General features: G+C 49.8%; 1 protein-coding gene across 1 annotated transcript; it reads left to right on the forward strand.

Annotated features, from left to right (window-relative positions):
• The first annotated feature begins 435 nt into the window (after window positions 1–435).
• Window positions 436–11,495, forward strand: Rd3 (RD3 regulator of GUCY2D). The gene is made up of 3 exons (XM_076832164.1): window positions 436–514; window positions 9,056–9,365; window positions 11,110–11,495. The coding sequence occupies exons 2-3, from the start codon at window positions 9,070–9,072 to the stop codon at window positions 11,399–11,401; spliced, it is 588 nt and encodes a 195-aa protein (XP_076688279.1). The 5' UTR covers window positions 436–514; window positions 9,056–9,069; the 3' UTR covers window positions 11,402–11,495.
• The last annotated feature ends 385 nt before the right edge of the window (window positions 11,496–11,880 follow it).

Below are 11,880 nucleotides of genomic sequence, written 5' to 3' on the forward strand. Positions count from 1 at the left end.
GAGGAAGGGGCTCAGAATGCCATCTGGACCCAGGCGCTCTCTCCCCACAGGTCTCAGGCATCTGTACTGGATCAGATGCTCCCTCGTCAGATAATACTGTGGCAGGCAAAGAGGCTTAGGCAGGTCTCCACGGCAACCGCAGCTTGGGAGCTGGCCCTCCTCCAAGTTCAGCTGGGGAGCAGTGGCTCCAGCCTCCTGGGACCCACACACTCTCCACAAACACCAACAGGCTGCATCTCTCCTCCAGGCAGTACTGTTTTCTCTCGAAAAACTTCTGCAAAGAGCAAAAAGCACAAGGAGGCAGCCAGCAGCACAAGAGGAACAGAGAGGGGGGAGCCAGGAAAGATGTAGTCCCCGCTGCCTGCCCCTGCCTGCCACCGCCACCCGCCACCCTCGGCTGACCGACTTTCTGGTTTCCCCCGGAAAAGATCCAGACTCTCTTCTCCCAGACTTGGAAGCAGAAATCAGGATCCCTGCTGAGAACCTGTACTTGGACAGAACCTCAGGAAACTTGGTAAGAGGGAGTTCCCCCAGGAGGCAGCGGGGGAACTGCCCCCACTCACACCCCAGGACAGCCACAGCCTTAGGAGTGAAAGCCCGGGCTGGGCTGCTCAGCCTCATGGGGGTGGCAGGTCGGGAGCCACAGAGCAGGCTGCACCTGGGCCCAGATGGCCACAGGTAAGCCCCTTCAGTCCCCACAGTTTCCAGGAAATGAGTGGACTGGTGCAGTATCCTTGGTCCATGGTCTGGTCATTGCTTTATAAACTCAAAAGAAGTCAAACATTTTGTCTGTTCTGGAATCAGGAAGCCTCTCTGGGAGAAGCCAGTTCTAGTATTCTCTCTTCTGCTTTTGTGGAGAGGAAAAGGAAGAGGAGATGAGACCCAAATCAGAGATCCTCTCATCAGTCTGAGAACCATGAATTTAGCAACTGTAATTTCAAGGTACCGAGTCAGATCAAGGGATTTAGCAACAACCAAGATGTGTGGGTGATGTGTGAGCCTTAGTCCCCTTGACTGTGGAGTAGCCTGGGAACCCACAATAAGACTCCCAAGAGTGTGGGCCTGGACAGGTCAGTACAGGGTGGGGCTACAGGCTGGTGATTGGGCTTGAAAGGAAATTCTGGCTGTGACACTGGGATTAGGCTAGTTTCTTGGGGATCAGCCCCCTCCAACTGTGGTCAGTTGCTCCCTATGGTTGCACCTCTGTCTCTGCACAAGGACAGACTGCTACTCATTCCTTCAGGAACTACTTACCAAGTACCTACAGTGCGCCAGCCCATTCAGCACAGCTTTTGCCCTTGTAGAGGTCATAGCTGTGTGTTATAGATGGAGCCATGATAGGCATCATGCCCAGCACCAGTGGCTACTGAGAGATCCGTGCCACCTAAGTGGAGGCAGTCAGGGGCAGGCTGCAGGGAGGTGTTGAATCTTAAGATGGATCTTGATTGATGAGCAAGTCCTTGTCAGTTGGGCAGAGGACCCACAAAGCAAGCTGAATAGACCTAACTTGTTGGGTTTTTTTTTTCCTTTTTTTGCATGATACCCAAGATAAGTAAGATCAATTTGCAGTCTATGAAGTTGTCCTTGGGCCTGGACAAAAACAGGACTTGGAGGAAGATTAGCCAGAAAGAGGAGTTCTCACTCTCTACACCTACTGCAGGGCCTCCACCCCGACCCAGGGTCCAGCTTCAGCCCAGCCAGCCTGCCTGCTCAGTGAGTCATCAGGGGCAGCCCTGTGTCCTGGCTTGCAGAAGCTCAGCTGTTAGAGCCCAATCTCAGAGGGAAACCCAGGACTTGGCCCCTGGCTGTGGCTCTTTTTGGACTGAGAAATCAGCATTCCTGGGTCAAGGACTGCACACCTTTCAATGGTTGGCTGGACATTGGTGCAGGACCTTGGAACTCTCTGGAGGCTGCGAACACTCTCCCCACTCCATCAGGGGGTCAGAGTTTTGCTGGCACGTTGTTCTTGTCACTGAGCATCTTTGGTCCCCCTCAGCTGCTAACTACCTGGAATCAGAGACGACTCTTACCCTTGAGACAGGTTTTCTGGCGTCTCTAACGAGTGGCAGCTGGTAGTCCTGTCTCCCAGTGAGCGATGGAAAAGTCATTATCCTCAGGGATATTCAGAAATAGGCTTAAGGGAAGGCTAAGAGAGAGTACAGCGGATTGGAAGGTGTACTAAAGGGGAAAGGCAGGAGCAAGAGAGCAGAGGACCCAAGAGAAAGGCTGTGAGAGAGCGACACCTAGGGGCAGAAGTGGGACATGCGAAGCTTGTACTGCTCTGGGTCAACAAAGGCTCCTTTACTAGAGCTTTCTGGCTCTTTCCTCTCCTTCTCCCTCTCCCCTCCCACTCCCTCTCCTCTTACCTCTCCATTTCCCTCCCCCTCCCTTTCTCTTTGCACCAGGGATTGAACACAAGGGCACCTGAACACTGAGCCACATCCCCAGCTCTTTTAATTTTTTAATTTGAGAAAGGGGCTCACTTAGTTGCTTAGGGCCTCACTAAGTTGCTGAGGCTGACTTTGAACTGGTCATCCTCCTGCCCAGAACTTTCTCTAAGAACATAGGGGCTCCCCTCCTGCCATGCCAAGACAGAAGACAGACCTGGAGAGGTTAGAGTCAAGGTTGGGGTCAAGCTTGCGCTCTCTTTGTATCTGGGACACTTTGGCTCGTCAGCAAAGAACACATTCTCAGAAAAAATATTTCTAAGTAAATTCAGTGAAGCCCATTGGTTTGCAAAGGAAACTGGCTCTATCAAAGTGCAGCTATTTAACAGCTGCGACATGGTGATATGTGTGCTTCCCTATCAGCAGGAAACTAATAAAATCTAGACCAAGCACAGTGGCACATGCCTGTAATCCTAGGAGCCTGGGAGGCTGACACAGGAGGCTTGCAAGTTCAAAGCCAGCCTCAGAAAGTTAGCAAGGCCCTGAGCAACTTAGTGAGACCCTGTCTCAAATAAAAATGAAAAAGGGCTGGGAATGTGGCTCAGAGGCTAAGTGGCCCCTTGGTTCAATCCCTGGTACCAAAAAAAAAAAAAAAAAATCTAGTGGCAGATCTAATAAATACCACGACTTCAACTAGCAAAAATCGCTAGTTCATGAATAACAACTTTAAAGATCCAGGAACATAGCTGTGATCTTGGCTAGAGATAAAATCACAGGTGCCATTGATACTACTATGATCTGTGGTCCTCATTCATAACTGAAGCAAATACTAAATTTTAGTATTTTAGTTAAAGGTTGGTGGAAGTAAAGATTTTCTTTTTTGGCCACATCCAAGTTTATAATCTCTGAATTCTCCCAGGACCCCAGGGTAAGAATCCCTGCACTAAGCAACAATGATGACCACAGATTTGGGTGGACCAGCTTCTGGTTGGTTAAGAAAGCACTTACGGAGACGTTACCTGACTGATCTCACAGTAACTTGAATTAGGTACCTTGTTTTCTCTCTTTCAGAGCCATGAAGGTGACATGAACACAGGCAGGGTATGCCAGGGAGGGCAAAGGCATAGGAGCTGAACTCGGGTCTTCTCTTCTAAAGCCTTCATGGCCTCTCCACCACCAGCCTGTTTCACCTGGACTGGCAATGGACCAAAGGCAGGGTAGGGGTACAGGCAGGCCACCAAGCATGTGTCTGAGGTCAAAGGGTGTAAAAGGATTGAGAAGGAAGAAGGCTGGGGAAGGGACTGACCCTAAAGCCCCAGCCTCAGGAAAAGGAACCTGGGGAGAGGGAAGGCAAAGCAGCCATCAAGGGTTGGTAGCAATCCTGTCCCTGGCTTAGCTCTCAGATGGAGGAGGGAGACACAGCTTGGAGGTGCCTTAACCCTCAGTCCCTGGCTGCCTTTCATTTCTCCTCCTCTCCCCTGGTGTCACTGTTAGAGCTGGCCAGCATTCTCTCTGTTCTCTGCAGCCATGAGGCCAGGACAAAGGCAGCGTGCCTTCCTGACCTCTCTCCAGGCTCTCTGAATTCCTTAGCCATGAATCTACCTGGCTGTGTCCTAAAGATGACAGAGCCTGGTCACTGAACAGGATGACACTTTGCAAATCTTTTTGTACACTTTCCTTTGTGTCTCACAGGCACTCTGACGAGTAGGCACACAGCTGTATTAACCCCATTTTATAAATGAGGAAACCAAGGCCTAGAGAGGTAATGAACTTGAACAAAATCATACATTAGTGCTCAGCAGGAGCTTTGGGGTCGGCCCTTGGATGACCGCACTGCTGAAGCCCAGAAGTGTCCTGGGGTATGTGGGTGTCATCCCCTCTAGGGGCATTGCAATCACTGGTCTGCTTGTTTTCCTCTTTCTCTTGAATGCACACTCCCCGGGAGCCCAGCACCCAGCACAGGGTCTGGGACAGCACACACACATTGGCCCTAGGTTGCTGAGGCCAAAATGTTGAGAACTCAGGCCTGGATTTCTATCTCCAGACCCCAAGCCTGCCCAGCACACCCACTGCCCATGGCCTTGATGACCAGGACCTCTTGGAGAAAGACACCTAGCAACACAAATGAATGAACATAGATGGGGGCAGAGGTGCTGAGAGGAAGCAAGCCCACCAGATGGAATTAGAGGGAAAGGTGCCTGCAAAAAGTCTGTGTTGAGCTAGATATTTTTCCAATGTTTAAATTTTGAATATGTGCAAGGGTTGGAAGAATAGCACAATAAGAGCCCACAAAAACCTCCACAAGACAATTGTTTGTATTTTGCCATAATTTCCCTATTTCTATGTGTGTGTACAAATACGTTGCACTGTCTGAATGACTTGAATATAGAATATTGTGGACACCCATGAACTCTGGCATCGCATCCTAGCTTTCCCCTAAACCTGAATACCATTTTTATACTTAAGAAAATTTAACAATCATCCCCCAGCATCCAATTCATGTTCAAGTTGCCCCCAATGTTTTAAAAGGAGTCAATGTGCATACGTTTGAGGCAGGCTCTGAATACCATGGGCTGAGGGGAAGCTGGCCTTCCTCACAGGAGAATTCTGAGAGTGAGGGGCCCTTGAAGCTCACGTGGAAGAGTTTGGCTATTCCATGGTGGTTCATCCAGAGCAAGGGAGGGGAAGAACCCAAATTGTGCAAAGTCCAGGCCAGGTCACTCTTGCCGTTCACAGGGCTGGGAAAAAGCAGCCATCTCTGGAATCTGACTGTGTCCCTGCTCTGTGTCTTCCTCCCTCTCTCCCTCCCCTTGTCTCTCCCTCCTGGGCTTTGCCCATAAGAACTTAATCAGACCTGCCTGAGAACCTCCCGTGGGAGCAGCTGGCACCAGGACAGAAATAGCTCCTGTCTCGGTAAAGCCTCTGCTGTGGCTGGAGTTGGGGAGTGTGGGGGGTTGGGGAGGAGACAATGCAGAAAACTCTCCTCCCCTTCCCAGGGGTGAGACCCCCACCACTGGGCCTGAGAAGCTCAGAACCCACAGACCTCTGGTGGGTCCACCCCACCAGACCCTGCCCTCCGTCAAATTACCTGCCTCTAGAGACCAACTCTTTTTATTTGTTCTTTTTAGTTATACATGATAGTAGAGCGCATTTTGACCTATCAAACATTCATGGAGTGTGACTTCCCATTCTTGTGGCTGCACATGATGTGGAGTTACACTGGTCACGTATTTATATATGAACAGAGGAAAGTGATGCCCGATTCACTCTACTGTCTTTCCTACTCCCACCCCACTCCATTCTCTTCATTCCCCTTTAGAGACCAACTCTTGTCCCCAAGGAATAGGGACCCCCATGAGGCTGCACTTCAGGCTCTACTCTGGCTTTCTTCTGGAGTCTGGGGGTTCAGGAGATATGCCAATCCTAGGGTCACTTCACCCCCACATCAGGGATGAGAGACTGAGATCTGGAATTCCTCACCACACAGCTGCCACCCCTGTCCCCACAGATGGAGCCACTGTGCAGGCACCTTCTGCCCTCTCAGTCCCCCGGAGAGTGATGACTCTTGGTTTGAAGAGCCCAGACCTGAGGGTGGCAAAAATCTGCTATTCACGAGGATGAGGATGGGCCTTGAGTGTGAAGGCTGGGGTGTCCCGTGCATGTCTTCGAGGTCCCTTCATGGTGTAGGAGGGATCCAGGAGGGGGGAGACAAGAAGGGCAGGCTGCAGGCCAGGAGCCCTAAATTCTGGGGAGGCCAAGCATTCTCAGTGCGAATCTGTCCACATCGTTATGAAGGTATATTTGACAAAAAAATGAAGCAGAATATGTCTTATTTAATACTTTCTTAACTTAATAGTATTTAGAATTAAATACAGACCACATATATACATATAATTTTATGATCTAAATAAATATGCATTTGTGGGATATAGAATAATTATATAATTATTGGAGAAATAATCATATCATCTATTTATTTACAATAATTTAATGATATAATCTAATAAATATCTATAACTCCATATAACATTATTTACAAATATACACATACTTACATATTATGTAAAAATATATCTATGGACATGCGATGATGGTAGGTGAGCCTCCATTTGGATCCCCCTTGCAGAGATGTCGGGTGGGTGCCTTGCTCAGCCCGCACTGCACTGACCAGGCCTTAGGTGGCCTTGGTGTGGTGTTCTGGGATCAATTTTCCATGCAGGCAAATGTTGTCTTTGGTGCCTCTCCTTCCTTCACCCACAGTTTTCTCAGCCCCAGAAAGACCCTCCATCACCATGCCACACTCTTGCTGCCTCCTGTTATCTCAAATGCAAAGCCACACTTAGAAGAAAGCCAGGCCCCTAAGGAGGGCAGTTTGTGACCCAAAGATAAGTTCCTCAAAAGTGGGTTTTAGGAATGGTGAGAAATTTGGTGGAGGGAAGAAACCCCCCCCCCCCCCGGGTAGATTTGTAACCCAGCTGTGTAACACGCTTGAACACACATGTGCTCAAATGCATGTGTGTGCGTGCACACACATGTTATAGTTTGGATAGTTGTTATAGTTTGGATCTGGAATGTTCCTCCAAGGACTGCTGTGTTGAGACTTGGTCTTCAGCCTGTGGGGCTTTTAGGAGGTTGCAGAAACTTTAGTACATAGTTTGAGGAAGTAGGTTCCCCTGGGAGTGTGCTTTTGAAGGGTATATCTTGTCTCTAGACCCTTCCTCTCACTCTCTCTTGGCTTCCTGGCTGCCATGAGGTAAACAACTTCGATCTACCACACCCTTCCACCGTGATGTTTTGCCTCAAAACATCTGTTGCCCAGAAACAATGGAGCTAGGTGACCTGAAGACTAAAATCTCTAAATTCTGAGCCAAAAGGAATATTTCCTCCTTTAAGATGATTTTCTTAGGCATTTTGTCATAACGACTGAAAACTAACACACACACACACACAAAACCATATAATTATGCAAAATTTTTGTATAATAGATTATTGGAGAAATAATACCATCTATTTACAATAATTTCATATTTATATATGTTCATGAGGTACTTATTGTGGGCCAGACCCTGTGCTGGGTGTTGGTAGGATGGTGCACAGACAGGTTTTCTTGCTCAGTCTGCAGAGGGACCAGGGCCCACCGGCAGTCACAGAGTGCTGTGACTGAGCACTGATGGCTTAGCACAGAGCAGCCTGGCAGGAGAGACAACAGGCACTAGCACTGAGTCACGGGACGAAGGGAACTCTCCTGAAGGAAGCAAAGTGTAAGCTAAGAGCTAAGGTGGCATTTGTTCAAGAATTGAAAGTATTTACTTAGTGTGATTCTAAGTTTAGACCCTTGAAAGCTCTCATGACCACTCTGTCAAGACTGAGTTCCTCAAATCTCTTTTCTCTACATCTGGAAGGCCTGGGCAGGAGGAGGATGGGTCATGCATGGAGGGAGGAAGATGTAGACAGGGGAGGTGGAGCACCCTGAAGACTAGCTTTAGACTTTAGCTCAGGATGGCACGTCCCTTCTTTGTTGACAGAGACACAACTCATTTCTGACGTACAATGGTGTGAGGCAGACATAGCAGTTCATTCACTTATTACTTAATTTATTTATCCATCTATCTAGTTGGTCTGTCCTTCACAAAATCTGCACTGAGCAGGGACCTGTGAGAGTATGATGATAAATTAAGGTCCCTGCTCTCATTCCTGATGTCCTGCTCAGCTAGTCCTTGTACCGTGGCTGGATCCTCCACTTGGGCCGCCTTCAGCCCATTTGTCTGAAGCCGGAACTCACCCTTCTGGTTGCTCTTGTCCATAACAAGATTTGCCTGACTGTTCTCATCACTTAGAACCCCCCCGCCCCCATCAATACTGATTCTGCTTTGCCAATCACGGGTACCTGGTTTCATTGATGTTGTCGTTTTTATTCATCAAGTCTTGAATCTCCTGGAGAGCAGAGTCCCTCTGCGCTCTCAGGTTGTATCCCCCCACAGATGGGTCCATAGGGCTTAATGAATGTTTGCTGAATGAATGAATGAACGAATATAGTGGGTAAGCCAGGTTTTAGCAGGATAATGTCAACCCTATACAGTTCTAGGTGTCCAAACACTGGACTGGAGGCATTTGGAAACGGTGTTTTCCTGTTTGGTTGGACAGGACATAAGCATCTGTTCTAAATGTGTGTGTGCTTGTGTATTTATGCATTTCCCCCTTTCCATCAGAGGGATAAAATTGTGTTCAGCCATGTACAGTGTGTTTCCTGCTTGGAGCTGTAGGGATTCAGGAAGCAGTTTCTCTGGGCCCAATCCTTTTTTTTTTTTTTTTTTTTTTTGGTGCTGGGGATTGAACCCAGGGCCTTGTGCCTGCAAGGTAAGCACTCTACCAACTGAGCTCTATCCCCAGCCCCCAGAATGCTTTTTAAGAATCCTTATAACCATGAGTGAGTATATTACTTCTATGTGGTGCTTATAGTATATCACATTTATTCACAACCACTTCTCACCACAGTCCTGTCTTGTCTTACAGAATTAGAAATGAGTGCTCACAGAGGTTAAGCCAGCTACCCAAGTGTGCTCAGCTGTGATGGGTAGGCTCAGTTCTCCTCCCTACCCCTTGGTCTCCTGGATTCTCCCCCTGACAGAGGGGCCCAGGGAAGACACACTCCCATTCTGTCTCAGCAGGGCCTGGAGGGGCCATGTCTCTCATCCCGTGGTTCCGGTGGAATGAGCCCCCACCCCGGCTGTCATCCAGGAGCCCTGCTGAGATGGTGCTGGAGACGCTCATGATGGAGCTGGTGGGGCAGATGCGAGAGGCTGAGAGGCAGCAGCGGGAGCGGAGCAACTCGGTCAGGAAGATCTGCACCGGTGTGGACTACAGCTGGCTGGCCAGCACGCCCCGGTCTACCTATGACCTCAGCCCAGGGGAGCGGCTGCAACTGGAGGATGTCTGTGCCAAGATCCACCCATCCTACTGTGGGCCTGCCATCCTCAGGTAATCCATGGCATAGGGACAGGGACCAGCTATTGGGCTGCAGCTCCAGGCAGTGCCCTGAGGCCACCAGGACTAGACCCAGGGTTCCTGGATGACACTGTTCATCTGTCAGAAGGAGCAAGGCAGGAAGAGGAAGCTGAGAGACAGCATGGAGCAGCAGGTTGGGGCACAGGCTTCAGTGAGAGGCAGAGGCAGCTCTTGGGAGCATATAAGTTTGGGTGGGTGACGACTCTCTGTTCTTCCTGCCAAGATTATTAGTATCCTGGATTTCAACAGCTGGCTTCTCCTCCTTCATCATTTTAAGATCATTATTACTTTCTTAGAGGAGTTTTCCCAGACAATCTCCAAAATTAGTGTCTTCATCGTCCTATTTCACACCAGTCTGCCTAAGGTGTGAAGGTGACTGTGAGTGTGTGTGAAGGGTTCAGAGTCCTGGGGCACTGAACATTTAGAGCTTGGATACAACAACATTCCTGAATATAAATGTAACCTCCCTGAAGTGGTGACCCACGGGGTCCTGTCTCAGATTGGTGAAGTCAAAGAAGCATGTCCAACAGCCAAAAATAATTTCAAAATAACTCAATTTCTTTTATCTGTGTTTCTCTTTGTAAAGGAATACAAAACAACAATAAAACATTTTAAAATTCCCCTGACTCCTCAAATCTCCCCTTACCCATCTCTTTAACCAGTGTAAGCATCTGTGGTACATGTTTCCATTTAAAATTCCTTTTTAGAATGCCTTCTCCAGCCCTATCCTGACTCCTTTTATAGTCTTTTTACTTTTATCCAGGCTGAGAATCCTAGCCACTCCTCCCATTTTTCTGATTTTGTACCATGGAAGCTCCCCAAGTAGACCTACTCCAGAAGCACCTGGGGACAGGGGTGGGATGCTGATGGGGGAACTCAGCTGCAAATCAAGCCTCCTCAGTGAAGGAAAGACTGGGAACACTCACGAGGTAATGAGACAATGGCTGTCCTGATCCTTTCCCATCTCACATCATTGCTAAGAAGTTGCAAAGTCCTGGGTCTCAATATGGGGGAGGAAACCAGGTATTCAATGGACTCACTAACATTGATTCTTGAGCGCTAAGCAAAGACTTTCTAAGAAACTGAAACAGCTTGGGAAAACACACAGAGACCCAGGTGCAACCCAGGCCTGTGGGAACCCCATAGGATCCTTCTTGTCTGTAACGCAGGGTCATCTGGGGGAAGTAACAGGAGGAGCCCTACATGAACGGCCATCTAGCTCCCCCTTATCCAGAAGGTGACAGAGAAGTTGTGGGAGGCACAGCTTATGTCACCGTCACAAGCAGTGACATAGTCAGATACTCACTTCAGAGATCACATAGGGTAGTGTGTGGAGAAGAAAAGGGAGAGAGTTAACCCAGAAAGTCTTTCACAGTAAAATTGCCACGGCAGTGGGCTCCCCAGAATACTTGGGCATTGACCACCTTAGGTTAGTGAAACCTCTCTGGTAGGTAGGAAAGCCCCCTACACCTCGCATTTACAGATGAGGACGCAGAGGTTCATGGAGGCCAGAAGTGGCAGAAGTGGGATTTGAACTCAGGATGGGCTGGGGAAAAGGGAGGCGCGGGGGGGGGGGGGGGTTGCTGTTTGATTTCAGTTGCAGGTGAAATGGACTAAAGGGGAATTGACCACAGGGAGGTATGAGCGGCTCCTCAGGGTTAGAGGCCCGCCACGTGCCACCCCGCAAGGGTCCCAAGGCGCCCCCTCTTTTGTCCAGGTTCCGACAGCTGCTGGCGGAGCAGGAGCCCGAAGTGCAGGAGGTGTCCGGGCTCTTCCGCTCGGTGCTGCAGGAGGTCCTGGAGAGGATGAAGCAGGAGGAGGAGGCCCACAAGCTGACGCGCCAGTGGAGCCTGCGACCCCGGGGCAGCCTGGGCACATTCAAGAGCCGCGCGCGCATCTCGCCCTTCGCCAGCGACATCCGGACCATCTCGGAGGACGTGGAGCGCGACGCGCCGCGGCCATCCCGCACCTGGAGCATGCCTGAGTTTCGGGCACCCAAGGCCAACTGACCTCGGCCACGCCTCTGTTCAAAGCCGAGACACCGGCAGGAGGGCATGATAGGCCGGTGACCTGGTCGTCGGTCCTGGAACCTCTCCCCCAAACCCTGATGAAGAGATCAGAGGCGGCCCTATCCCAAGATGCTGCTGTAAAATGGGACGACCTCTCCCCGTCGCACCCTTTTCTTGACCTTGGGACCAAGTCAGGAGAGTCAGGGCGTGGAGCTGCTGTGGCAGGCGGCCCCACCCCCATCCCCGCAGAGTCTCAAGGTCTTGAGAGACCAAAGTCCCATCTCCATCTCCTAAAATGAGTTGCCCTATCCTTTTTTTTTTTTTTCAAGATATCACCCCAAATTTAGGAATATCCTTCATTCCCTTCCTTGGTAATGATAGGCGATTTGTGGAATAGTGTCCATTCTCTGTTCCTGATCTCACCCCTGGGGGGTGGGTCACAGCCTCGTGGGCGGGCAGAGCCGGCAGATGCAACAGAC

Source organism: Callospermophilus lateralis, chromosome 13 (assembly GCF_048772815.1).
Source record: "Callospermophilus lateralis isolate mCalLat2 chromosome 13, mCalLat2.hap1, whole genome shotgun sequence".
Taxonomy (NCBI): domain Eukaryota; kingdom Metazoa; phylum Chordata; class Mammalia; order Rodentia; family Sciuridae; genus Callospermophilus; species Callospermophilus lateralis.

Bases quoted from the DNA above. Each gene is read 5' to 3' on its own strand.
- Rd3 (XM_076832164.1), top strand. From the start codon at position 9,070: ATGTCTCTCATCCCGTGGTTCCGGTGGAATGAGCCCCCACCCCGGCTG. The intron at 9,366-11,109 runs GTAATCCATGGC...TCTTTTGTCCAG, and splicing joins TGTGGGCCTGCCATCCTCAG to GTTCCGACAGCTGCTGGCGG.